This window comes from Electrona antarctica (genome assembly GCF_951216825.1).
Source record: "Electrona antarctica genome assembly, chromosome: 11".
Lineage (NCBI taxonomy): Eukaryota > Metazoa > Chordata > Actinopteri > Myctophiformes > Myctophidae > Electrona > Electrona antarctica.
Window position 1 is genome coordinate 41,366,216 of NC_136792.1, and position 27,332 is coordinate 41,393,547.

Genomic DNA, 27,332 nt, shown 5'->3' on the forward strand with positions numbered 1-27,332 from the left:
CATTGTATTCATTACATCACTTTTTATTGTCAGGTTTGATATTTGATGATATTTGAATTAAGTGAAATCACTGAATATACCTTTAATGATGTTTACGACACACAAAACACTTTCCTGGGGTTTTTATGTGTATAATATGTGTGTTTAGATATTTTAGTCATGATGCCATGTTCAGACTCAAATTTGTCATGAAAATGTGACTCACTTCCTTCTTGGAAGTCAAGTCACACCTTCACGCAGCCTCCCCCTCTCCACAAGGAGGGGCAGTGCACAAAAGCATTATGGTCATTGTAGGAATTCAGCTATCCAGTCAAACCCTAGTCAAACACACAGACTTCATTCTTTTTCTGGCTATAGGGTGCACATTTGAAATTGTTATCTACTACAAACACTATTAACATTGAGTGACTGCAGTTTCTTCCAGCGGTGAAATTACCCTTTAAATATAATGGTATAATCCAAGCTGTGTTTTGCCATTGCATGGCAGGCACATACTAATAAGTGTCACAAATCTGTACAAAAAAAAGATATATATGACATTATTTGAAAATGTTCAATAGTTATACAAAATATTTGCAGGTCACAGTTTACTATGAAAACCTTAATTTCATTAGTCATTCGTTAGTCACGCCTCGTGTCAATCAGTCCGTCACATGCTCCATATATGGCCATCTCCATATATTAAGATCGATTAAGGCCGTTGAGAGATTTAAAGGTAAATAGGAGGATCTTAAAATCAATTCTCTGTTTAATGGGGAGCCAGTGGAGTGAGGTTAAAATGGGTGTGATGTGGTCAAACTTTTTGGTACCAGTGAGGAGGCGGGCAGCAGCATTTTGGACTAATTGTAGTCGTCTGAGAGAGGATTGGGGGATACCATAATATAGTGCATTACAGTAGTCTAGCCTTGAGGAGATGAATGAATGGATGACTGTTTCGAATTGTTTAGGGGGGAGGTAGGGTTTGATCTTGGCGAGTAAACGTAGGTGGTAAAAACTTGTTTTAACAACAGAGCTGATCTGTTTGTCGAAATTGAGGTGGTTGTCGAAAATAACGCCAAGATTTTTTGCACTGGTATGGATGGTGGATGTAAGGTGGCCGAGGTTGTTAACAAAAGGGGTGGGGTGTTGTCCGAAGATGATGATTTCGGTTTTGTCATTGAGATGTAAGAAATTTGCGTCCATCCAGGTTTTTATGTCATCTATGAAGTTAATTAAGGGGTCAAATAAATTATTGCTGGCGGATGTAAGTGGCATGTAAATTTGGAAGTTGTCAGCATAACAGTGGAAGGAGATGGTGTGTTTGGAGAGGATGGGTCCGAGGGGCAGTATATATAATAAATACAGTACCAAAATAGAGCCCTGGGGGACCCCACACGTGAGAGGGGCAGCGGGTGAGGAAACTTCACCCAGCTGGACGGAGAAGGTCCTATCGGTCAGGTAAGACCTGAACCAGGCTAAGGCCGTCCCGGAGATGCCAACCTGCTGTTCCAGCCGTGCAAGCAGGATTCGGTGGTCGACCGTATCGAAGGCAGCGGAGAGGTCCAGCAAAACTAAAATGGCAGGGCTACCGGAGTAAACTGTTAAAATGAGGTTGTTAAAAACTTTTAGGAGTGCTGTTTCCGTACTGTGGCCGGGTCTAAAACCAGATTGAAAATGAGGTCATTAGGCCATGTATTCATTGCACTTCCGGTGTGAGTTTGGCTCCCATGAAAGTGTCCATGAAAGTGTCATGGCGCAGCCCAGTCACGTGACCACTTCTCTTCCTTCTCAAAGCTTCCCATAGACATATAAAGGTAGACGCCCCTTTTGGCTCTGGAGCGTATGTGCTCAAGGGAGGGCAAAAAATTCCCGAGATTCCTTGCGAAGCCCCGCGGAAGCATGAGCATGCGTCACAGAGCGCATGTTCGGGTCTGATAAGTCCCGGAAAAGATGCACTGTGATTGGCCAGTAGTCACTTGAGTGGCAGCGTGACGTAGTGTGCTGTCCACTCTTCCGGCGCCAGTGTAAATTCTTCCGCCCTCCCGTCAACACACATCGCTCCAACGAACTGCAGCAGCCAATGAGGCATCTATTTTTTAATATCTATGGCACTTCACACTCCCACCTCCATTCCAAGATGGCCGAAATGTTTGCCAGCATGGCAGCAGCTTCTGATTCCTCTTGGTGATTCTTCTACACTCCTGTGCTAGCCCTTTGTTACCCCTTTGTTACTCATCTGTGAGTAATTTTAGGCTTGGTGTCTTCATCATTGGATCAACTGATTCACTGTTTTTGAGTTATTTGATTTGAGTTTGTATTGAAAGTATTTGAGTTCTCACTTGAAAGCATTTGATTTATGAATTTATAACACTTTTGTTTGAATAAGACGGGGTGCATACTTAGTTTAGACTAGTCATTGGTTAGACATGGGTTAAGATTAGGTTTAGGTGTGCTTCCCCGTGGGGGGTTAGGTTTAGGGTGAGGGTTTGAGATAGGTTGTAGTTGTAGGACAGTCTAACCAATAATGACTAGTCTAAACTAAGTACTGCACCCGAATAAGACTGCATATTATGAAATACACTTTTGTATTTTATTTTCTAAGACAATTAATGCATGCATGCTAGAACCAGATTGTTTAATGGAAATCATGATTAAAGAGGTCGATCCTGATCAAATCAAACTCTTTTCTCATGCATTGATAGTTTATTTGATGTTATACAACAGTGATTTTGAAACAAATACTCATTTGGACACCTCGCCTTTCAGGTCAGGTTTTTTGTGTCCTGAAAGGATTCTGTTCCATGGATGGTTCTGGACTGGTACCGGAAGGTACCCAGACCTGGCGAGCCGACCCGGAATTCTGAACCCCCCTTCCCCCCACAAATGTGGTAATCTGGTTCTTTTGGAGAAAGAGACTGATTTCCCTTTAGAACTGAATAGGAACTGAACTGGGAATTTTCAAGTTAAGTCACCAACTTAAAGGGGCCCCCATTTGTTTGTTGTTTTTCATGAATGTTCAAAGCTGTTTATTTTCTGCGTGTTTAATAATAATTTTTCAATTAACCTTTAATCCCTGTTTCCGACTCTCATGTCATTGGTTTTCATTGAGCTCCTCGTCCGAATCTGGTACATGTTCTGGTTTATACGCAGTCAATTCATTTATCTTTATACCCACCTTTATCATTAGTTATCCTTGCGCAACTTGCTACAAAAACACTGAATGATTTTACTGTTAACAATGGAAGAACTGATTGTGTCCAGTTGGCTCGGTAGGTAGAGCTCATGGGTTCAAATCCGGCCACCGCCAACTTAGTGTATGAGTCTTCAAGAACCCTGCCCCCCACTATAAAAACCGACCCTGTCAAAATTCCGTGGTCTTTTTCTCAAGTTTAGTCTTCCATGTTTCTATGGCTTATTGTGCATATTATTCTTATTGCTTATTGCCTTCCTGCTTGGTCCTGCCTTATCTCTGCTTGCAGCGATTTCTTTTTTTCTAGTATTATTATTATTTTTATTATTTTCCCCCCGATTCAATCTAGTCTTCAGTTCATTTCGGATTATTGTAAAAGTAGGCTAACTATACAGATGAAACTGCAGTACACCGTTCTCCCGGACCAGAAGTGGCAGTGCTGTCTCAATTGTGGGCGTGATTTTGTAGATCTTGTAGTTTATATAGAATTATGTAAACTAGAGAGCAGACTGCCCCAGCCATTCATTTCAATGTCGTACAGACTTCGGTAGCAATTCACAGACCATTCCACACCACTCTCTGTGGAGGTTATTCTGATGAACTTCTCACCCCTTTTGAGAAAGATAAAAACACAATGACAATTTGCACACAGCATTATGACATAATGCAATATCACATACACACATAATGTACAGGACACATTTATGTGAACTCCTATAGAAGCAAGTAGATGTCAATAACAATGTCCAATCTCTATTAACACTTATTAACAGTACAGGTAGTACAGTCAGAGGTTATGCATATACTATACCTGTATAGTATATGCCCGTATATGGTTTCTGCCCGACAGCAAAGATATACTATATTATAGTATAGGCAAGTTGTGACAATCTTGGACTGTATCAGAAAGGATAGTCTGTTTACAATACATATAAATAGTCTGTTTACAATACATTAAATAGTCTGTTAATTCATCATTTGACGGTGAAATGTAATGCTGAAATCAAATGTGATGAGTATAGGGGATGAAAATAACATTATGTGAGACACTCTATTATGGGATCACATTCCGGGACCAGGGCCTACATTTTGTCCCAGCCTGACATGCCTATATACAGAGTATATGTATAAGTAGGCTTTTGGCACCAAAATGATCCACCACTGAATATTAACCTATTCCAAATAATGTATTTGACAAGATATAGTGACACCAAGTGAAGAAACCCAGCACCCTGCCACCCTCCCAGTTATACAGATTATTTTATGCTGTCAGCAGTAATTAAATTTATCACTAGCCACTTGGATACCACGTAGCAAGTTCACCTCCTTCACTCCATACCAAGTATGGGATGAATGTTGTATCATTTACACTTTATGTGCTTTATTAATAGATGTAATGGCTACTTGGATACTACTTTTGCAATGTGAGGGTCCACAAACACATGGTCATTCCTCCTATGTCTTCTCTAGCAAAGACCATAGTGTGTAATAATATTTGAAAATAATGACATCACACACATTTTCTTTCCACTGTATATAACAACCCATTGAAACGTCAAAGCCATTAGAAACTCTGTTAGCTTCCCTGAAACACACAACCTTGGTTCTGGTGACTGGTGCAGATCTACAATGAGTTCACAATGTGTCGACGGGTTGTACGTCCATTTTCAAATAGCCAAAGTATAGGGATGAAGTTGTGAATGTATGTTATATGTAATAATAATCCAAATATTCAAACTAAAGTTGTCAAATTATTGTTGTGGAGTAAAAGTACAATATTTGCCTCAGAGATGTAGTGAAGCAGAAGTGAAAGGGTTGAAAATGCATAATACTAAAGTCAAAAAAGAAATCCCTCAAATGTTTTACAGTACTTAATGTACTCTAAATGTACTAGTAACTATACGCAGTATACTGTAGTTACTTTACACCACTGCATGATACTTCATAATGTTTCATGTAGAGTTGCTCAGTGACTCAGATCTAGATGTAATCTATCTACTATAATGCCTATCAATGATGGAATGAATAATCAATACCCTATTGTAGAAATAGTCTGTTTACAAGTACAATTTCGATATTCAAAATGTACTTGAGTAGAAGTAGAAAAGTACCAAAAGTAAAAGTAGGCTACTATTTATTCAGAAGGTCCATTTCACACAATTTCAAATGTATTAAAATCCTTGGAAAATAGCAGATATACAAGCTCACAAATTGGAAATACTAAAAATAAATAAAAGGAGTGCTGTACTTTTTCTGTTTTGTGTCTATGGAGTTCAAATCACTCAAATAGAACCCAGGTGTGGTTTTAATATTCAAATATGTCTTCCGTGTGTATTTCTGGTTTCTTTCTGATGAACTGGTGGGTGTGGCCACATAAAAACTGAATTTTAACACTTATTTGAGCAGGGAATCAGAGCGCTCCATCTTTAAAGGGACATTTCACCACTGGAAGAAACTGCAGTCACTCAATGTTAATAGCATTTATAGTAGATAACAGTAGCACAATTTGAAATGTACACCCATATGGTAAGAAAAATAATGAGTGTGTTTGACTAGGGTTCGACTGGATTGCTGAATTCCTACGACCATAATGCTTTGGTGCACTGCCCCTCGGGGGGAGGCTGTTTGGAAGTGTGACTTGTAGTCCAGGAAGGAAGTGAGACCACATTTTCATGACCAATTTTGGTCATGAACATGGTGTCATGACATCTAATGATATCTAAAAACACATAGTACACACATAAAAACCCCAGGAAAGTGTTTCTTGTGTACTAATCATCATTAAGATCTGGTTGCAAAAGGGGTCAAGTGGCCCTTTAAGTACAATAACAAATTAAATGTACTTACTGTACACCACTGCTGCTCAGCTCTCGGTTTCACAGATATATTGTGAAAATAGCCGATCAACAAAAAATGTCCCTCTTTCTTAGGTAATATTTGACTATTTGACCAATGGTTTTATTTTTATAATATAGTTTGTTTATTACTTTTGATACTTTAAAGACCTTAAATTGTCACTTTAAAAATGTGCAGATACCCTGCATATACTTAACTACTGTTGAGTGAGAAAAACAATGTTGCACAGTAAGCAAATCCCCCAGTAATCATTTGGGGACCCCCTTTGGGCTCCCAACCCACAGTTTGAGAACCACTGGTCTATTCATTAAACACACTAGATTTGGGTTTAGGCTACTTTGTATCTGCTTGATTTTATATAGGAAAGCTGTGACAACAAACTTGGACTGTATCAGCTTTGTGACAGAAGCTGCGTTTGCAATTAAACAGTGTCTTATCGTTAACGAATGTATTTATGGTGAAATGTGATGCTGAATGAGCACAAGGAATAAAAATGACGTTAGTTGAGACAACTTTTTATGGGCTGGAGGTTGAGTGATCAAGTGTCAGTGTTCACTGTTTCCTACATTGAAGCCAGTGCCATTAAGACGTCTGACATCTGAACCATCTGAACTATGACCCTGGCTAAAAAACAAAAATAACATCAAACCCCCCCAAAAGGTAACTAAAGCTTAAGTTTCCTCCTGAGATTAAGTGCAGTGGAAGTGTGAAGCATACAATGGAAATACCAATGGTGTAAAGTTAACTAAGTACATTTACTCAAGTAATGGACAATTTTGATGTAGCCCACTTTTACTTAAGTGTAGTATTTCCAATTTTCAACACAATTACGTAGTTACTTCCCTCACTGAATATAATGTATCTGACAAGTCATGCTGTGATGATTATACCAAACCAGGCACCCCACCACCCTGCCAATTAAGCTATATTTACAGAATATCATAGCCACTGGCATGGCTATAAAGTTGACTCATAAATCTGATGCACAAGATGCACTATCCAGTATCATGGGAATGGTTTGACCATAAGGACATGCTATTGCAATATCAACAAGAAGGAAACACCATTAAAGGCCATTCCTACTTTTACTTTCTGCATAGCATGCAATTAGCAACTCATATAAGCCTGCTGAGGCGGGTGACACACGGACCCACTGCAGAGGTGTTCAGCGTTTCATTTGGTGAGTGAGACTTCATCTGTCTTTAATAGTCCTTAATAGTCATTTATATGACTATGCATAGCTTAGATATCACATTAGTTAGATATCTAAGCTATGCATAGTCATATAAATGTTTTAGAGATGTTAGCTAATCCTAGTCATATAAAACCAGTCGTATGACTCCTTACATACCAAATAGCTACAAACATGATCCACTTAGTGGACAGCATAGTCCACATAGTGGACAGCATAATTGATGTTACAATGTACTGTACAGATTTAAATGATTGACTGTATAGTCTTTTATTTGTAATTGTGGTTTAGGCCAGATTGGAATTTGCTTTTATTAATTATTTTATATTTAGTTTATATTAGTACTTAAATAATAATTTACATTGCATGTAATGTCAGCTACTGGAGTTATTATTATTATTATTATTATTATTATTATTATTATTATTATTATTATTACAACAATTATTTTACTTGAGTACAGTTTGGCTAGTGTATACCCATGCACCTCTGAATGTAACCTTAATTCATACAATGGAATTAAAGTGTATTAGAAACGGAGAAAAAAAGTCTAGCATTGCCTCAGTACAAAACAAAACAAAAAAACAAGAAAAATAACAAACAAACAAACAAACAAACAAATGAAAAGAACTGAATGGGCAAGCATCATTTCATTTCATTGCATGCAGTGATAATATTGGATGGAATGGATCACTCTTTTCAGATGTGGAACTAATGAGTAATTTAAAAATGTCTCTCATGAAGTGCTGTGCGGCAAGAATGAACAATATAAGATTCATATAATACTAAATCATTCAACTCAAAATTATGTTTTTTTCCCCCCACACTTAGGACTTGTACTGCACTCAAGATTTCACTGCTACTGGTAGAGGGGAAAAGTGAGTGTTCATAATTTTGACATTAAACCTAGCATAGTCCTACAATGATCTGCTCAGATGTCAAGTCAGCAAAAACATCTATTGTCTGTCTAGAAAGGCATACCAGCACACACTTTTATTCCATTTGTTCTTTGTATATTAAAGGTTCACACCCAGTAGCAGCAACAAATGTATGTTTTGGCCGGTAGGCCTTCCTACAAATAAAATACAAAATAAGTAGAGGAAGGCCTATGGGCTGAACAGTGCCGGTTCTGGGCATTTAGTGGCCCTAAGCAACATAATATTATGCGCCCCCCCTGACCCCCGGGTCCAGAAAAATGTGTAAATTTGCCATGAAAATGCTTCAATCTGGTGCACTTTGAGATCAAAATTAAGAGGCTAGATCAGGCCGCCAGTTGATATTAACCTGCGGGCCGCATTAGGTGAAGGTGGGGGCCACATGTGGCCCTCAGGCCGCCAGTTGATATTAACCTGCGGGCCGCATTAGGTGAAGGTGGGGGCCACATGTGGCCCTCAGGCCGCCAGTTGATATTAACCTGCGGGCCGCATTAGGTGAAGGTGGGGGCCACATGTGGGGGCCCAGTGTGGAGGGATGGTATGACAGACTGACTGGTATAAACAGTGCCCCCAGTGGGGAGGGATGGTATGACAGACTGACTGGTATAAACAGTGCCCCCAGTGGGGAGGGATGGTATGACAGACTGACTGGTATAAACAGCGCCCCCGGTGTAGAGGGATGGTATGACAGACTGGTATAAACAGCGCCCCCAGTGGGGAGGGATGGTATGACAGACTGGTATAAACAGTGCCCCCAGTGGGGAGGGATGGTATGACAGACTGACTGGTATAAACAGTGCCCCCAGTGGGGGGGGATGGTATGACAGAGAGACTGGTATAAACAGCGTCCCCAGTGGGGAGGGATGGTATAAACAGCACCCCCAGTGTAGAGGGATGGTATAAACAGCGCCCCCAGTGGGGAGGGATGGTATGACAGACTGACTGGTATAAACAGTGCCCCCAGTGGGGAGGGATGGTATGACAGAGAGACTGGTATAAACAGCGCCCCCAGTGGGGAGGGATGGTATGACAGACTGACTGGTATAAACAGTGCCCCCAGTGGGGAGGGATGGTATGACAGACTGACTGGTATAAACAGTGCCCCCCAGTGGGGAGGGATGGTATGACAGAGAGACTGGTATAAACAGCGTCCCCAGTGGGGAGGGATGGTATGACAGACTGACTGGTATAAACAGCGTCCCCAGTGGGGAGGGTTGGTATAAACAGCACCCCCAGTGTAGAGGGATGGTATAAACAGCGCCCCCAGTGTAGAGGGATGCTATAAACCGTGTCCCCAATGTAGAGGGATGGTATAAACATCCCTCAACTGTAGCCTACAGTTGATATTAACCTGCGGACCGCATTAAGTGAAGGTGGGGGCCACATGTGGCCCCCAGGCTGCCAGTTGATATTAACCTGCGGGCTGCATTAAGTGAAGGTGGGGGCCACATGTGGCCCTCAGGCCGCCAGTAGCCCATGTATGGGATAGGGGATACATTAAAAAAAATAAAGAAATCTTCTCCCTGTGATGTGGCCCCCTCAGTGGTTGTGGCCCTAAGCGACCGCTTATACCGCTTATGCCTAGCCCTGGGGCTGAAACATCCGTTTGTTGCTGCTTATGGGGGTAAACCTTTAATAAATAAGGAATCCTAAATGGATAAAAAGTTAATGCTGGAATTCCTTTCTATAGACTACCCGATATTCTTATACTGTGAACTACTCGACTGAGTGCTTGCTTCTCCTCTCCTCAAATACAGAAAGCCGCCACCATGAGTACGGACGAAGAGATGAAGCAGTACGGCAAGGCCGCCATTTATCTCCGTAAGCCAGAGAAGGAGAGAATGGAAGCTCAAAGTGCGCCCTTTGATGCCAAAACTGCATCATATGTGGTGGATAAGGCAGAGCTATACCTCAAGTGTAAGATTATAGGCAAGGAAGGTGACAAAGTCATCGTGGAAACGCTGGACAAGAAAGATGTAGGTGTATCTAAAATCAAATAGTGGCACAGTACAACTGTAATCACATTACATTCTGAAGTTGTGCTTTTTCTTTTTTAGAAAAGAACTGTCCCTGAGGCGGATGTCACCCCTATGAACCCTCCCAAGTATGACAAGATTGAGGACATGGCCATGATGACCCACCTCACTGAAGCCACTGTCCTGTATAACCTCAAAGAGCGTTATGCAGCATGGATGATCTATGTAAGCTTTTCTACATGTTGAGCAGTACATTATTTCACCTGTCAAAGAAAGAAAAACACAAACACAGAGTACAAATTATATCATCAAATGAAAAACCGTAGAAAAACAAATGCAAACAACTCATGGTTCTGAAGTTATGTTCAATGTTAATGTTCTCTCTCTTCTCCCCTTCAGACCTACTCTGGCTTGTTCTGTGCAACTGTGAACCCCTACAAGTGGCTCCCAGTGTATGACCAGGAGGTTGTAAATGCCTACAGAGGCAAGAAGCGTATTGAGGCTCCACCCCACATCTACTCTGTCTCTGACAACGCCTTTCAGTTCATGCTGATGGGTACGTACTAGTCAGGACAATGTAAACAAATACATAATGAGTTTGTGCTGTATATCCATGACTAAAAAAATATGTGCTTTACATTTTACAGATAAAGAAAACCAGTCTGTCCTGATCACGTAAGTTTCCATCATCTACTAGGCATTAAAAAAAGAACATTGTACACAAGTACATTTCTCTGAATGTATGCTTTTATAACCAGTGGAGAATCCGGTGCTGGGAAGACTGTGAACACCAAGCGTGTCATCCAGTACTTTGCAACAGCAGCGACTGCTAGTGGAGAGAAATCGGCGGCCGATAGTGGTAAAATTAAGGTACTGTATATGTATATGTTTTTAACTTTAACAAAAATGTTTTGGAACATAAAGCATTTTTATGAAATATAGCAATTCAATTTAAAAGAATTCAGACCAAATTTTAAATTGGGCGATGTCTAAAACATTCTAGGGGTCACTGGAGGATCAGATTATTGCAGCCAATCCCTTGCTGGAGGCCTATGGTAATGCCAAGACTGTGAGGAATGACAACTCCTCTCGCTTTGTAAGTGTAAAATAATGACATTTTATGAGTAAACCTGCAATAATTCCACAATGTAGACGGATGCAACTAATTGTGCTATATCAAACAGGGTAAATTCATCAGAATCCATTTCAACAATGCGGGTAAATTGGCCAGTGCTGATATTGAGACATGTAAGTATGAAGTTCAGAGATGAGAAATTATATATTTGTTAATTTGAGGATTACATTTTGACTTATGTACAACCCATATAGATGATTATTATTATTATTATTATTATTATTATTATTATTATTATTATTATTATTATTATTATTATTAATTATGTTGTACAACCCATATAGATTATTATTATTATTATTATTACTATTATTATTATTATTATTAATTATGTTGTACAACCCATATAGATCTGCTGGAGAAGTCTAGAGTGACCTACCAGCTTCCTCTAGAGAGAGGTTACCATATCTTCTTCCAGATGATGACCGACCACATACCTGGGATTATTGGTAAATGGAATTATACTGAAAAGTCGCAATTTTGAAAAATTGCAAAGTGTGGTTGCCGCAATCGGTTACATAGGCCCCTCCCACTAATTATTCTAGCCAATTACAATGTCAAGTCACCCCTGTGATCATGTGGAAGTAATTTGGAGGGGATTTTTCCCCCCAAAAAATAAAATGTCTGCAACAAATGTTTTTTTTTTTTTTTTTTTTGCGGCACCCCCTGTGGATGAAAATGGAATTGCTTTTTGCTCTGGGTTGATTAAACCACCCGTGACATGTGATTCAAATTTGGAATGGATTGGACGTTTTTTTGTAAAATAGTCCCCTCCCATTAACTTTGGACGATGATTACGGCCGCACGATACGCACTATATGGGGAGATGCGTCATGACCCACGGAATCCAGGGAAAAATGTTACGACCTACGGTTCAAGAGTTATAAGCCAAAACATAAAGTGGGCTGTTATAGCGCCACAATATAGCCGACCAATATAATTATAAGTTAATTCATTTTAATAATTATTATGAACCTCCTCTCCTAGTTTTGTAACTATAGCCCTTATGGAAAAAATACTTGAACGTGACTTTTCGAATTTTCCGATTCATGTCAATGGGGAAATGTAATGCACGAATACATTAATATCAATTAAACTATACAACATTTCTCTTAGCAAAATACAAGCACACGATTCCCGATGAAGCCGGTCAAGTGCGTGCCATCAAAACTGTGGGATAAGTAGTGAAGCAAAGTTTAGGGTTACTCTAGAAAGAAGTAAAAAAATAAAGTGTTACTATTACTAGTCTGGTTGAACCACACTAATGAATAGAAACACATGTTCACACTTTTTTTAATCCCTTCTCAGAAAGTTGTCTCATCACCAACAACCCATACGACTTCCCGTTGATCAGCATGGGTCAGATCACTGTGGCCAGCATTGATGACAAAGTCGAGTTGGAGGCTACAGATGTAAATGGACATTATTTTACATTTCTAATACTCACTGTGCATTGCAGTCAGTTGCTCTGCAAAATACATTTTGTAAAGCAGTGGTTTTCAGGCCATGACCTCCCAAAATAATCCTATTTAAACTGGATTGCTAATATAATGCTTAATCTCAATTTTCAGGATGCTATTGGCATCCTGGGCTTCAATGTTGAGGAGAAAGCGTGCATCTACAAGTTCACCGGATCAGTGATGCATCATGGAACGTTGACCTTCAAACAGAAGCAGCGTGAGGAACAGGCGGAGCCAGACGGCACGGAGGGTAAATTGCATCTTCAACAAAAAATGTGATGTCTTGTATTTATTTATATTTCAAAAGAACTAAGCTAAATATATTTTCAATATATTGTCATTATTTATTTATATTATACTGTTTATACTGAAGGTTATTTGGTTTACCTATATGGTCCTAGATTACTAGCTGTGTGCATTCAATGTATTACCAATTGTGTTTACCTTGCTAAAATCGCACTCTGGATTAAGCGTCTGCTAAATGCCTGAATCGTAAATTGCAAATTCTATGATCATTTCAGTGGCTGACAAGATCTGCTACCTGTTGGGTCTGAACTCAGCGGAAATGCTTAAGGCATACTGCTACCCCAGAGTTAAAGTGGGAAATGAATTTGTCACTAAAGGACAAACTGTGCCACAGGTGAGTAAAGTTACATTATTTCCATGTTCTGATTTCATACACACCTTATAAGTTGTGTCCAGACTGTCCTGACCTGGATCGGTGGATCCCAGAACAGAACCTCTGCCCCAAATCTTTCAGATCGGCGTAATCGGCGCGCCACCAGGTGGTCGATTTTTGCAAAACACGTTTTGATATCACTCCTAGTCCTACAGATTTTGTCCAAACATCATGCAAACCGGTACACAGTATCTCTATATCCATTAAACTGAACAAAATGCATATGAACGCAGTGTGCAATTTCTGTGAAATGTTGCACGCATATTCCCACACAGCCGAGGAAGTAATGCCACTTGAAAAATTTCAAATCAGCCTCATGGTGGCACTATAAAAGGCCGATTGGCATTTTTACAGGTAACTGCACCGATTTGCTTAAAACTTTGAATGCACACTCCCTAGAGGCCAAGGAAAAACCTTTGCCCTGCATTTTTGCTACAAAAACAACAGCACACTGCAGAAACATGTGCAGTTCCAAGTACCTCTACTGATATGTTTGGCGCCTGCTGGCCTAGTGGTCCAGGACAGGCGCATGCCACATATATAGGCTCTACCCGTAGTGGGTTGTGTGTTTGAGTCCCGTTCATGACGACGTTTGGTGCATGTTTTTCCCAGTCTCTCTCTCCCTCTTTCCTGTCCATCTTCACTTGTATCTATCAATAAAGGGAAAAAGCAAAAAACAAATAATTTAATATATATATGTGACCAGATTTGACTGAGAGACTGCCATCGCGCAAATTCCAGCTTTTCACCAGAGGAGAAAAACTTTTTTTCTTTTTTTTTCTTCAAAATGAGTTAATAGCACAGGCATACTCTTCACATACTAGAGCATGTCTGAAATAAGTTTCAGAGCTGAAATCGACATGTAAATATGAAATAAATGCCCAAACATGTAGCTAGGTGTAATGTTAGACCACAGAAGTGAACCTTTCAAGCCTGTTTTCTCAACTCGCTGTTTTCTGCAAGACATTACTCTATAAGCCATATCTCCAAAACTGGTGGGTCAAACTGAACAACCAATATGTCAATTTGAAGCTATGATTCACTGCTTTCACAAAAAACGAAAATTTTAAAAAATCCAATGGCAGTCCCTCAATCAAATTTAGTCACATATATATATATATATATATATATATATATATATATATATATGACTACACCATGACCTTGTGTATAGAGGGTATGCGCGTGACATAATCATCAAACCCGGAAGTTATGCGGGAATGTCTACTGAGTGGCAACAAACAACTTTCTGGCCTTGACAGCCCATACATCCAAATAGGGAAGTTGTATTTGTGAATTTGCCATTCACTTTATGCATGCGCATACCCTCTATTGTGTATCCAACCCTAAAACCCATCCCGCTCAGCGCTCACTCAGATCAGCTAACACAGGGAAGCTGTCAACCTTCCCTAAAGCACTCGGAAACTTGTGGAATAAACTTTCCATTGCAGTTAGATCTGCAGACAAATCTTCCACCGTAATCTGAAGATTCACCTCTTCAGACTCCACCCTAGCCCGTAGCACTTGGCCTAGCCTTGAAAACCTTGCAGGCTTATGCAAAGGCTAAAATTGCTTAAATTGTGTAACTCACTATAATGTTCCTATTTCCTTAGACAATGAACTCAGTCAGTGCCTTGGCCAAGTCCATCTATGAGAAGCTGTTCTTGTGGATGGTCATTAGGATCAACGAGATGCTGGACACCAAGCAGCCGAGAAACTACTACATTGGTGTGCTGGACATCGCTGGTTTTGAAATCTTTGATGTAAGCATGGACTTGTTTTAAGTGGGAGACTAAATATTTTTGTCACAGTTACACATTTACAAGAGATTGGGCTAATGATATTTCCTCTCACAGTTCAACACCCTGGAGCAGCTGTGCATCAACTTCACCAATGAGAAACTGCAACAGTTTTTCAACCACACCATGTTTGTTCTGGAACAAGAAGAATACATGAAAGAGGGAATTCCCTGGGATCTCGTTGACTTCGGCATGGACTTGGCTATCTGCATTGAGCTCATTGAGAAGGTAGGTACTGTACATGGACTTGGCTGTCTGCAATTGAGCTGATTGAGAATGAAATACATACACTGTTGCATTGAGCTGATTGAGAAGGTATAGAATTATTATTAGTATAGCGTATTATAATATTATGTATTGCTATGGACTTAGGTGTCAGCATTGCGTTCATTGAAGGTATACAATTATTTTGTGCTTTAATGGACATAATGTATACACACACACACACATGTATTTTTTGTCATTGGCACTACGCTTTTGTTGATTTGTCTCTTGTGTCTCCTTCCCAAAGCCCTTGGGCATCTTCTCCAGCCTTGAAGAGCAGTGCATGTTCCCAAAAGCTACAGACAAAAGTTTTGCAGAGAAGTTGATTGACCTGCATCTGGGGAAGAACAAGGCCTTTGAAAAACCCAAGCCTGGTAAAGGCAAGGGTGAGGCTCACTTCTCCCTGGTCCACTATGCTGGAACTGTGGACTACAGGTGAACAGAACCCTATAGTATGCCTATATGTACTGTATATATAATTATACATTATATATAATATAACCGGAACTGTGGACTACAGTTTTCGATTAATTGAGTATGGAGGACTCCAATGGAAACAAGCGATTGGCTTTTGTTAAAAAAAGTGTTAATAAAGTATTCAATCAATCCATCAATCAATCAACAGCATCACAGGATGGCTAGAGAAGAACAAGGATCCTCTCAACGACTCTGTGGTGCAGCTGTACCAGAAGTCTACAGTGAAGCTGCTCTGTATGTTATATCCCCTACCTGAGCCTGAAGGTATGTTTATTACAATTGGTTTGGAGCATTTAGCATATTGGGAACTGGAGTTATGGCTGTACCCCAGAGCCAATAGGAACACAGAAGGGGCGGGACATCAGCAAATTAATATAGGACAATAATATAATATAATGTGTTCTATCCCCCACCTGAGCCTGAAGGTATTGTTATATCAATACTATAAACATTCAGAATCTGACAAGAAGGGAAGCATTTTCATTCTATATAACTAATGATAACTCATGATTCTAATATAAACAGATAATACCAAGAAGGGAGGCAAGAAGAAGGGTGGTTCCATGCAGACTGTGTCTAGTGCTTTCAGGGTAAGAATATCTTTTCATTATTATCAACATATCCCTGTAAGAATGAAGCGTTATTATTATCAACATTATATCCATGTAAGAAATAGTCTTTAAATGTTGGAATTAAAGTTTAAAATAGGGTTTACGTCGTTAAAGTATGTTTTTAAAAACAATCTAAATCTGCAAAGTAAGTAGTATCTAAAGAGTTCAAATAATTATAGTGGAAGAAAAAGTACAACATTCTATTACTTTTGACTCATTATAAACCTTTATGTCTCAATAGGCAAACTTGCAGTTGCTGATGACCAACTTGAGGAGCACACATCCTCACTTTGTGCGTTGCCTGATTCCCAACGAGTCCAAGTGTCCAGGTAAACAGAAAAGAAACATTTGACGCCTTATCAATTATCTCCTAGTGGCCCCAAGGAAGACCTTGGCTTGTATTGTAGTACTAAGCCAGGATGCGGAAAAGGCTTTCGACCAGGTGGAATATTCGTACTTGTTCTCAGTGATAGAATTTTTTTACATTGGAGATAGGTTCATTACATGGATTAGGCTATTGTACAGCAACCCCACTGCAGCTATGAGACTGACTAACCAGACACTGTCCTCACAATTTGCTTTAGCTCTAGGGCCCTTTGCCCAGACAATTATAGCAAATGCTGACATATATGGGTACAACACAGAATACACTTAAAATATAAGATCTCCCTATGCAGATGACATTATTTTGTATGTTTGTATTTTGGTTGACTCGTTTTGACTCATTAAATGCAACTTTGGCCAGTGCGTAACTATTTTGTTGTAATTATAATGAAGCAACATATTTACAGGACTGATGGAGAACTTCCTGGTCATCCACCAGCTGAGGTGTAATGGTGTGCTGGAGGGCATCAGAATTTGTAGAAAGGGCTTCCCAAGCAGAATCCCCTATGCTGACTTCAAGCAGAGGTATCAATTCCTTTTTCCAGCAGCTTTTAGTTCCAAACGTATTAACGGGAGGCACGCAAAATGACCATGAACTTCTGCAGATACAAAGTACTGAACGCCAGCGCATGTCCCGAAGGCGCGTTCATGGACAACAAGAAGGCATCTGAGAAGCTGCTTGGGTCCATTGACGTACCTGTTGATGAGTACAGGTTCGGACACACCAAGGTAAACACACTCCCAATCTGGTTTAACATTATGGACAGAGGACTAAAAATAGATTTTATGGTTGTTTAGTTACAGTGTTTGTGACATTGTATTCAGGTGTTCTTCAAAGCTGGTCTGCTGGGTGTCCTTGAAGAGATGCGAGATGAAAAGCTGGCTGCTCTGGTCGGCATGACTCAGGCACTCGCACGAGCTTACCTCATGAGGAGGGAGTTTGTCAAGATGATGGCTAGGAGGTACTTTGAAAACATCTATTCAATAAAAGAAATAAAGTGTCAAATCACTATAATAAAATAGCAAAAATTGCAGAGCAAGCTTTTGATGATGGTGGCAAGGAAAAATCTCCTTAATAAACAGCAGAAGAAACCTCGAGCAGAATCAGGCTATAGGATGGGGGGTCATCCTGCATTTAACGGCAGTTAACAACAATAATAATAATACCAACAATAATACCAACAGCAATAATAACAACAACAATAGTACAACTATAATGACACAATTATATAATAACAGCAGGCGTATTACATGGAAACCCTCAATCTGCATTTCAATCATGATCCACTGTTGTCCACAGAGAGGCCATTTACACCATCCAGTTCAACATGCGCTCATTCGTCAATGTGAAACATTGGCCATGGATGATGGTCTACTACAAGATCAAGCCTCTCTTGCAGAGTGCTGAGACTGAGAAGGAGCTGAATGACATGAAGGAGAACTATGAAAAGATGAAGACTGACCTGGCCACTCTCCAGGCCTTGAAGAAGACACTGGAAGAGAAATTGATAGCTGCGATCCAGGAGAAGAATAACCTTGCATCGGCATCGGCATCAGTAAGTAGCTACACTTGTTGCTAATATTTCATATTGTTTATCATCTTAAAAGGCAAGACCACTTTTTTTAGGTTTGAGTTGTATAGTTACGTTGCCATGATGTAACTCCAAAGGTGGACAAGAAATCAAAAATAATTGCTCCATTGATTAGAAATTGATAATTCAAAATATTCTCCTCGTTGACTTACATTGTACGCTGAAAGAGCTCTCAAAGTCACTCTTTTAAATGAACACAAACAAAATTGATTCAGACAATATGAGCATCACCAAACCCAGTACTGTTTTTGTTTTTAATAATAATGTTAACTTCCTGTTGAATTTACTATTTGAAGATCTAGATCTGGATCCACGGATCCAGTCCGGGTTTTCTTCGTATAAAAATGGCAAAATCAACAGGAATTTTACATTTTATTAAAAAAAAACTAACAGAACTGGGTTTGGTAATGCTCTATATTGTCTGAATCAACTTTGTTTGTTTGTTTACGTACTAAAAGAGTGACTTTGAGAGCTTAGGTCGAAACGTTAGTCGTTCTGTATACTAGTACCTATTAAAAGGCTCTAAATGGCTGTGCTGCTCCAGTGTCCTCTCCTCCTTCAGTGACTTTGTGAGCTGTTTCAGTGTACAATGTAAGTCAATGAGGAGAATATTTAGAATTATCAATTTCTAATTACTAGAGCAATTCTTTTTGATTTCTTGTCCACATTTGGATAACATCATGACAAGGTAAATACACAACCCAAACCTCTACCAAAGTGATATTGCCCTTTAAATCTTTTATCTAAAGTAGAATGTATAAGTAGAGTCGACCACCAGGCATTCTCTGCCATGGTATACATTGCAGACCATGGCAGAGAATGCCTGGTGGTCGAACGGCTGTTCAGTACAAGGGCCTGACCCAATTTGACATTCTTCAAATTCATTTCCATTGACAACTAGGGAGACGAGGCTCTGAATGATGCTGAGGAGAGATGTGAAGGTCTTATTAAAAGTAAGATCCAGTTGGAGGCAAAGCTCAAAGAGACGACCGAGAGACTGGAGGACGAGGAGGAGATCAATGCAGAACTGACTGCCAAGAAGAGAAAGCTGGAGGATGAATGCTCTGAGCTCAAGAAGGACATTGATGACCTGGAGCTCACCTTGGCCAAAGTGGAGAAGGAGAAACACGCCACTGAAAACAAGGTATAGATTATACTCAAGATCATACACTCTAGTTACAGACTTGTAAGGGTCAATTCAGAACCCCCCTCCCCTAAAGGAACCCTGAGAGTCCCTGGAATCCACTTTGAAAAGCACTGATTGAATTTGAGCCATTCTATGACAACACATTATGTTTTGCTTCTATCAGGTGAAGAACCTGACTGAGGAGATGGCGTCTCAGGATGAGAGCGTCGCTAAGCTGACCAAGGAGAAAAAAGCCCTCCAAGAGGCCCATCAGCAAACCCTGGATGACCTGCAGGCAGAGGAGGACAAAGTCAACACTCTGACCAAGGCCAAGACCAAGCTGGAGCAGCAAGTTGACGATGTGAGTTTACCAAAGGGAATCAGATGTTTTGAATTTAAAGATGGAGTGTCGTGATTTTTTTCCACCCTAAAACATAATCATCAGGCATTATCATTATATGAGGTGGACAATTTTTTTTCAAAAAAGTGTACAAAGAAAACTGGAAAAGATACAAATATCACGGCACTCCATCTTTAATATTATATGTTTATTGTTTTACTGATTAACAACAACAATATATTGTTGTGCAGTTGGAGGGTTCTCTGGAGCAAGAGAAGAAGCTCCGCATGGACCTGGAGAGAGCCAAGAGAAAGCTTGAGGGTGATCTGAAACTGGCCCAGGAATCCATCATGGACCTGGAAAATGACAAGCAGCAATCTGACGAGAAGATAAAGAAGTAATGTGCACCAACAATATGAAATGTCATGGAGTGGAACCACCTGCAGAATGATGCTAAAATATGACTATTGACTGTATTCAACAGGAAGGACTTTGAAGTAAGCCAGCTTCTGAGTAAGATTGAGGATGAACAATCTTTGGGGGCCCAGCTGCAGAAGAAGATCAAAGAACTCCAGGTATTTTTATTTTCTGTAAAATCATTAATAATAAGTAAGTGTGAATGGTTATTTTCAGATGTTAATCTAACATCATTCATTTGAAAGGCTCGTATTGAAGAACTGGAGGAGGAGATCGAGGCAGAGCGTGCCGCTCGTGCCAAAGTGGAGAAGCAGAGAGCCGATCTCTCCAGGGAACTTGAAGAGATCAGTGAGAGGCTGGAGGAGGCTGGAGGTGCCACCGCCGCTCAGATCGAGATGAACAAGAAGCGCGAGGCTGAGTTCCAGAAGGTGCGTCGTGACCTTGAAGAGTCCACCCTGCAGCATGAGGCCACTGCTTCTGCTCTCCGTAAGAAACAGGCCGACAGCGTGGCGGAACTGGGTGAACAGATCGACAACCTCCAGAGAGTCAAGCAGAAACTGGAGAAGGAGAAGAGTGAATACAAGATGGAGATCGATGACCTGTCCAGCAACATGGAGGCTGTTGCTAAGGCAAAGGTATGATGGAATGCCATGGTATAATATCATTCTTGAGACAAACAAACATGTTTAAAGTGACTAAAGTGAAATGAAATACTCACATTTTAAAACTGATAGTTCCACATGTGTGGGGCATTGAAAGGCAGTCTTTATAGCTCAGATTTAACAGTGGGAATGTTTCATACAAGTAATCTTGTGAACGAGTATGCAAACTCTAAATGTTATTAAGCTGTTAGGATAATTAGGCAAATGTTAAGTGTTTAAGGTTTTAAAAACAGTGCAGTGCTGTTCTCTCCTCATAGCTAATGATGGCCAAGCAACCCAGTGATGGGTAAGGAAACCATACAGTTATAAACCGGAGGGCTGAAATATAGACTATATCGATTGGCTTTGCTTTAAATCAAAGCAATGAACCTATCTGAAAAGAATGATGATTGAACATGTATAATGTTCGTTTCCAGGGAAATCTTGAGAAGATGTGCCGCACCCTTGAGGACCAACTTAGTGAAATCAAGGCCAAGAGTGATGAAAACGTTCGCCAGATCAATGATATCGGCGCTCAGAGAGCAAGACTGTTGACAGAGAACGGTAAATGTTCATTTAATCATAAATCATTTGACTACATGGTTTGTCGATGGTACTTGCACAAATTGACCATAATTAGAGATAATGCTTTTGATCAACAGTTATCCCAGCCACCGATGATATGTTTGAAATGTTTGAAATGAATATTCAAATTTCTAATTAGGTGAGTTTGGTCGTCAACTGGAGGAGAAAGAAGCTCTGGTCTCTCAGCTCACAAGAGGCAAGCAGGCCTTCACCCAACAGATTGAGGAGTTGAAAAGACTTGTTGAAGAGGAGGTTAAGGTGAGGAACAGATTATTTTCTATTTTAGTTTCATATTCTTTGTCATTTCATTCAGCTGACATTGTTTTTTTCCATTTTCTTCTGACAGGCAAAGAATGCCCTTGCTCATGCTGTGCAATCAGCTCGCCATGACTGTGACCTTCTGAGGGAGCAGTTTGAGGAGGAGCAGGAGGCGAAGGCAGAGCTGCAGCGTGGAATGTCCAAGGCCAACGCTGAGGTGTGTCAGTGGAGGAGCAAGTATGAGACTGATGCTGTCCAACGCACTGAGGAGCTGGAGGAGGCCAAGTAAGTCAGCAGTGTTTTTACCATAGACAGACCCGCTCCCACTATTAATTTAAACAGAAGTTGCTCACTGGCGTTTGAAGCACCCGGAAGAACGCTCTACAAGTGCTAACTCGTGAACGAGCGCTCTGTTTTAAACCGCAGCTGCGCACTCTTTTGCTCGAGCTACATGCACAAGCAAAACCGCCTGCCTGCAGTTGCAGCTTTGGCCAGAAGGGTTGGGCGACTTCAACGTTTCCGTTTCAGGTACCACTAGGCCTGTCGCCCAATCGCAATTATCTGAGATAATCGCTTGAGCATAAAATGGGCATACTCGTCAAAATCGTGATAATCATTTCAATGTTGAAAAATGTTCATATTTTTTCCAACATTTTCAGAAAGAGTGGAATTATCAGATGTACAAGCTCAAAATGCATCACGCATCTTTCCCGTGGTACCACTCACTATACAAAATATTGCCACAATAATCGAATTCCATTGAAAACTGATCAACAGGAAGAAGCTTGCCCAGCGTCTTCAGGAAGCTGAGGAGCAAATCGAGGCTGTGAATTCCAAGTGCGCCTCTTTGGAGAAGACCAAACAGAGACTCCAGGGTGAAGTGGAAGACCTCATGATTGATGTAGAGAGGGCCAATGGTTTGGCTGCCAATCTTGACAAGAAACAGAGGAACTTCGATAAGGTGCTTTGACATATGTACATTATTACAAAATAATTATTGTGTCCTTAAAGTGGGGTAAATGACAAATCATTACAAATTGTATGCAGGTCCTGGCAGAATGGAAGCAGAAATTTGAAGAGGGACAGGCAGAACTGGAGGGAGCTCAGAAAGAGGCTCGTTCTCTCAGCACTGAGTTGTTTAAGATGAAGAATTCCTACGAGGAGTCTCTGGACCAACTGGAGACCATGAAGCGTGAAAACAAGAACCTGCAACGTACGTTTTCGTATCATTCTTTCAAGAGCAACAGTAAAAAAACAAAAACAACAACCGATCAAATGGTGGATCAGGTTACAACTTTATTAAAATGCAAATACAAAATATTTGCTGACTGAGTCATTACTTTCAATCCACTGCAGAGGAGATCTCAGACCTGACTGAACAGATCGGTGAGACTGGAAAGAGCATCCATGAGCTGGAGAAGTCCAAGAAGCAGACAGAGACAGAGAAGTCAGAGATCCAGACAGCCCTGGAGGAAGCGGAGGTATTAAAACTAGGTTATAGATGTCTGTATTTTCTTTCTTTCTTTCAATACGTTTTACATTCAACAGTGTAGCAGTATAATGATGGATGTTATATTAAAAAAGTCCTACAACCTTTTGATCCTGTATTGCATTTCAGGGTACTCTGGAGCACGAGGAGTCCAAGATTCTCCGTGTCCAGCTGGAGCTCAACCAGATCAAGGGTGAGGTGGACAGGAAGCTGGCAGAGAAGGATGAAGAGATGGAGCAGATCAAGAGGAACAGCCAGAGGGTGGTTGACTCCATGCAGAGCACTCTGGACTCTGAGGTCAGGAGCAGAAATGATGCCCTTAGAATCAAGAAGAAGATGGAGGGAGACCTGAACGAGATGGAGGTTCAGCTGAGTCACGCCAACCGCCAGGCTTCTGAGGCCCAGAAGCAGCTGAGGAACGTTCAGGGACAGCTTAAGGTGCAAAACATATTTAGACAGATCTTCAAACAATGGAACTGCTTTGAACAAATCACATTCTGATGTTTCTCTTATCGTGACCACCTCAAATGTGATTTATTTTAGGATGCCCAAGTGCACCTTGATGATGCTAGCAGAGGCCAAGCAGATAGCATAGAGCAAGCTGCTATGGTGGAGCGTAGGAACGGCCTAATGGCCGCTGAGATCGAGGAGCTGAGAGTGGCTCTGGAACAGACAGAGAGAGGCCGCAAAGTGGCTGAGCAAGAACTGGTGGATGCCAGTGAGCGCGCTGGACTGTTGCACTCTCAGGTAAGTCAATGGAAAAACTCAACAACATATTTTTAACATACAACTCATTCATACTTGCATTGCTAAACTGAATCTTTATTTTAGAACACAAGCCTTGTGAACACCAAGAAGAAACTTGAAACTGACCTGATCCAGGTCCAAGGTGAAGTGGATGACAGTGTTCAAGAAGCAAGGAATGCTGAGGAGAAGGCCAAGAAAGCCATCACTGATGTAAGTTAGGAGCTCTGCCTCTTATCCAATATACCAGGACAATTAGACATCCTTATGGCATGCTTAATTATTACAATTGAGAGAATTCCACACCCACATTCCTTTGTGTCGGAAGGTTTGGCGACACAGGGGTGGCGACACAGAGGTGTCGACACAGAGGTGGCGACATACATTTTATTTCTGTTCAGAAGTTCTTTCTGTACTGTACCTACATGATGCTCGGTGACATCATAGAGGGCAGGTTTGTTTCCCTGACCACATGCCTTTTTTCTTTTTTACTTTTCTTTCGCATTAGTGTTCGGGTGAATTTTGATTTGCTTTTTCTTTTTTGCTATTTTTTTCACTGGATCATTCTCACATATCCCAGGAATGGGTAGACCAAAGGAGAAGTTCCCAGCTCCATTATTAACACTTACAGCGCTAGCATTATTGAAAGATTAGGATCTAATTCACTCCAGCATTTTTTCCAGTCGAGCTCTTATTTTGAAAAGCCACATTTCCAGTCTACCAGAAGTAGTATTAACCTAGGAAGCTGAACGGAGCCTGGACAGGCCTTGTTTACAATATGAATCCAAACCGGGGCACTGGAGAGCTACACATCGTCGGCTCTGTGCCGTCAAAGAAACGTTGTTTTGACCAAAATTCCATCTGGGACAAGGAATAGGAGATACAGGCGATTGAAATAAACAGATAGAATGGATTATTATGGCGACGACGATCTAAGATGGGCGATCCAGTGCTGTGCTAACAACATAGCTAGCTAACCGGCTAACGTAAGTAGCATTATGGCTCGATCGATCGAATGCACTATAAAAGCGCAATTGCCATTAATCAACGGCAATGGTGGTAAGCGTTGTATCAAAAAATAGGCTTCAATTGACCTACATCTACAGCAATGACACTGAAAGAATTAACTTTTTTAGAATATAATTTTAAATAATTCCCATGTTTTTCACAGATTTTGCCCCCTATGATGTTGTTGTTTCCCTCTGGTCTTATGACCACGATTAGTATCTGTTTATTACCCTATTATTACCTGTTATATTACAAGATATTTTCTCGCAGTCAACATGTGAATTTATATAAATGTAATCTATGTACCATGTTTGTCAAGTGTGCAGTGACATGATTATTTCCTTGCGGGACAATGAAGTACATTTTATCTTCTTTCCAGGCTTCTATGATGGCCGAGGAGCTGAAGAAGGAGCAGGACACCAGCTCTCACCTGGAGAGGATGAAGAAGAACCTGGAGGTCACAGTCAAGGACCTGCAGCACCGTCTGGATGAGGCTGAGAACCTGGCTATGAAGGGAGGCAAGAAGCAGCTCCAGAAACTGGAGTCTAGGGTAAGATGTGGTTTACTTCAACACAGCTTATAGTCAATGAAATAAGAATAAGTCATTTCATAGTGCATAATTCCTTTTGTGAAGGTGCGTGAACTGGAGGGAGAGGTCGACAATGCACAGAGAGGTGGAGCAGACGCTATTAAAGGTGTCCGCAAGTACGAGAGGAGAGTGAAGGAGCTGACATACCAGGTACTGTATATCATGTTCACTTAAATATCCATCATGCCACTAACTAAATTAGATTGCATGAACTACAAAATACAAATACAAAGATCTATAAATGTCATAAATTCACTCTCACTTCAGACTGAAGAGGACAAGAAGAATCTTGCCAGGCTTCAGGATCTGGTAGACAAACTGCAGATGAAGGTGAAGGGCTACAAGAGGCAGGCTGAGGAAGCGGTAAGACAATATACATCTTTAGTTGTGTTCGCCATGGGCAGAGTGTTGTGAAAGATTAACACTAACATGAACATTAGCCACAACCACACTTTACAGTTTTTATGAAATTGTCTTGCTTGGACTATAATTGTAAGGTGCTCTTTTCAAATATTGAGGCTTTGAACCATCTCTATCATATTGTAGGAGGAAGCAGCCAACACTCACCTGTCTAAGTGCAGAAAGGTTCAGAATGAGCTAGAGGAGGCAGAGGAGCGTGCTGACATCGCTGAATCCCAGGTCAACAAGATGAGAGCTAAAAGTCGTGACTCTAAGGTAAATACATGTGCAATATCAAGTTTTATTATGTTGGCTGGCTGTCTAAGATGGCTAAGATTTAACAAAATAAATGTTGAATATCTAATAGCATACTCCTATTTTACAGGGAAAGGAGGCTGCTGAATAACTTCTCCAATACAACTCACCATAAAAACTAAAATATGACCCATTGTATTCAAAAAGTCATACAATATGACCCATTGTATTCAATAAAGGTGTCATTTCATGTATTCATTGTACATTGTATTCATTACATCACTTTTTATTGTCAGGTTTGATATTTGATGATATTTGAATTAAGTGAAATCACTGAATATACCTTTAATGATGTTTACGACACACAAAACACTTTCCTGGGGTTTTTATGTGTATAATATGTGTGTTTAGATATTTTAGTCATGATGCCATGTTCAGACTCAAATTTGTCATGAAAATGTGACTCACTTCCTTCTTGGAAGTCAAGTCACACCTTCACGCAGCCTCCCCCTCTCCACAAGGAGGGGCAGTGCACAAAAGCATTATGGTCATTGTAGGAATTCAGCTATCCAGTCAAACCCTAGTCAAACACACAGACTTCATTCTTTTTCTGGCTATAGGGTGCACATTTGAAATTGTTATCTACTACAAACACTATTAACATTGAGTGACTGCAGTTTCTTCCAGCGGTGAAATTACCCTTTAAATATAATGGTATAATCCAAGCTGTGTTTTGCCATTGCATGGCAGGCACATACTAATAAGTGTCACAAATCTGTACAAAAAAAAGATATATATGACATTATTTGAAAATGTTCAATAGTTATACAAAATATTTGCAGGTCACAGTTTACTATGAAAACCTTAATTTCATTAGTCATTCGTTAGTCACGCCTCGTGTCAATCAGTCCGTCACATGCTCCATATATGGCCATCTCCATATATTAAGATC

The 27,332-nt window shown here is 40.5% G+C and overlaps 1 protein-coding gene across 1 annotated transcript; it reads left to right on the top strand.

The window, feature by feature from the left end:
• Positions 1-7,110: 7,110 nt before the first annotated feature.
• Positions 7,111-26,642, top strand: LOC306932802 (myosin heavy chain, fast skeletal muscle-like). Its single transcript, XM_079514732.1, has 42 exons — positions 7,111-7,205; positions 8,049-8,095; positions 9,910-10,128; positions 10,210-10,353; positions 10,528-10,684; positions 10,776-10,803; positions 10,887-10,998; positions 11,132-11,224; positions 11,313-11,376; positions 11,614-11,712; positions 12,572-12,675; positions 12,835-12,973; positions 13,245-13,363; positions 15,016-15,165; positions 15,259-15,429; positions 15,713-15,900; positions 16,091-16,206; positions 16,468-16,532; positions 16,795-16,882; positions 17,345-17,462; positions 17,543-17,666; positions 17,763-17,899; positions 18,238-18,493; positions 19,431-19,673; positions 19,840-20,016; positions 20,247-20,392; positions 20,480-20,570; positions 20,658-21,047; positions 21,491-21,617; positions 21,778-21,896; positions 21,985-22,181; positions 22,674-22,857; positions 22,944-23,109; positions 23,253-23,377; positions 23,515-23,823; positions 23,929-24,132; positions 24,217-24,342; positions 25,517-25,687; positions 25,772-25,876; positions 25,994-26,089; positions 26,273-26,401; positions 26,511-26,642. Exons 3-42 carry the CDS (start codon positions 9,922-9,924, stop codon positions 26,529-26,531), a joined length of 5,805 nt encoding a protein of 1,934 aa, XP_079370858.1. The 5' UTR covers positions 7,111-7,205; positions 8,049-8,095; positions 9,910-9,921; the 3' UTR covers positions 26,532-26,642.
• The last annotated feature ends 690 nt before the right edge of the window (positions 26,643-27,332 follow it).

Coding starts and splice junctions, on each gene's coding strand:
- LOC306932802 (XM_079514732.1), top strand. CDS start 9,922: ATGAGTACGGACGAAGAGATGAAGCAGTACGGCAAGGCCGCCATTTAT. Junction 11,377..11,613: donor CAGTGCTGATATTGAGACAT/GTAAGTATGAAG, acceptor CAACCCATATAG/ATCTGCTGGAGAAGTCTAGA. Junction 11,713..12,571: donor CCACATACCTGGGATTATTG/GTAAATGGAATT, acceptor ATCCCTTCTCAG/AAAGTTGTCTCATCACCAAC.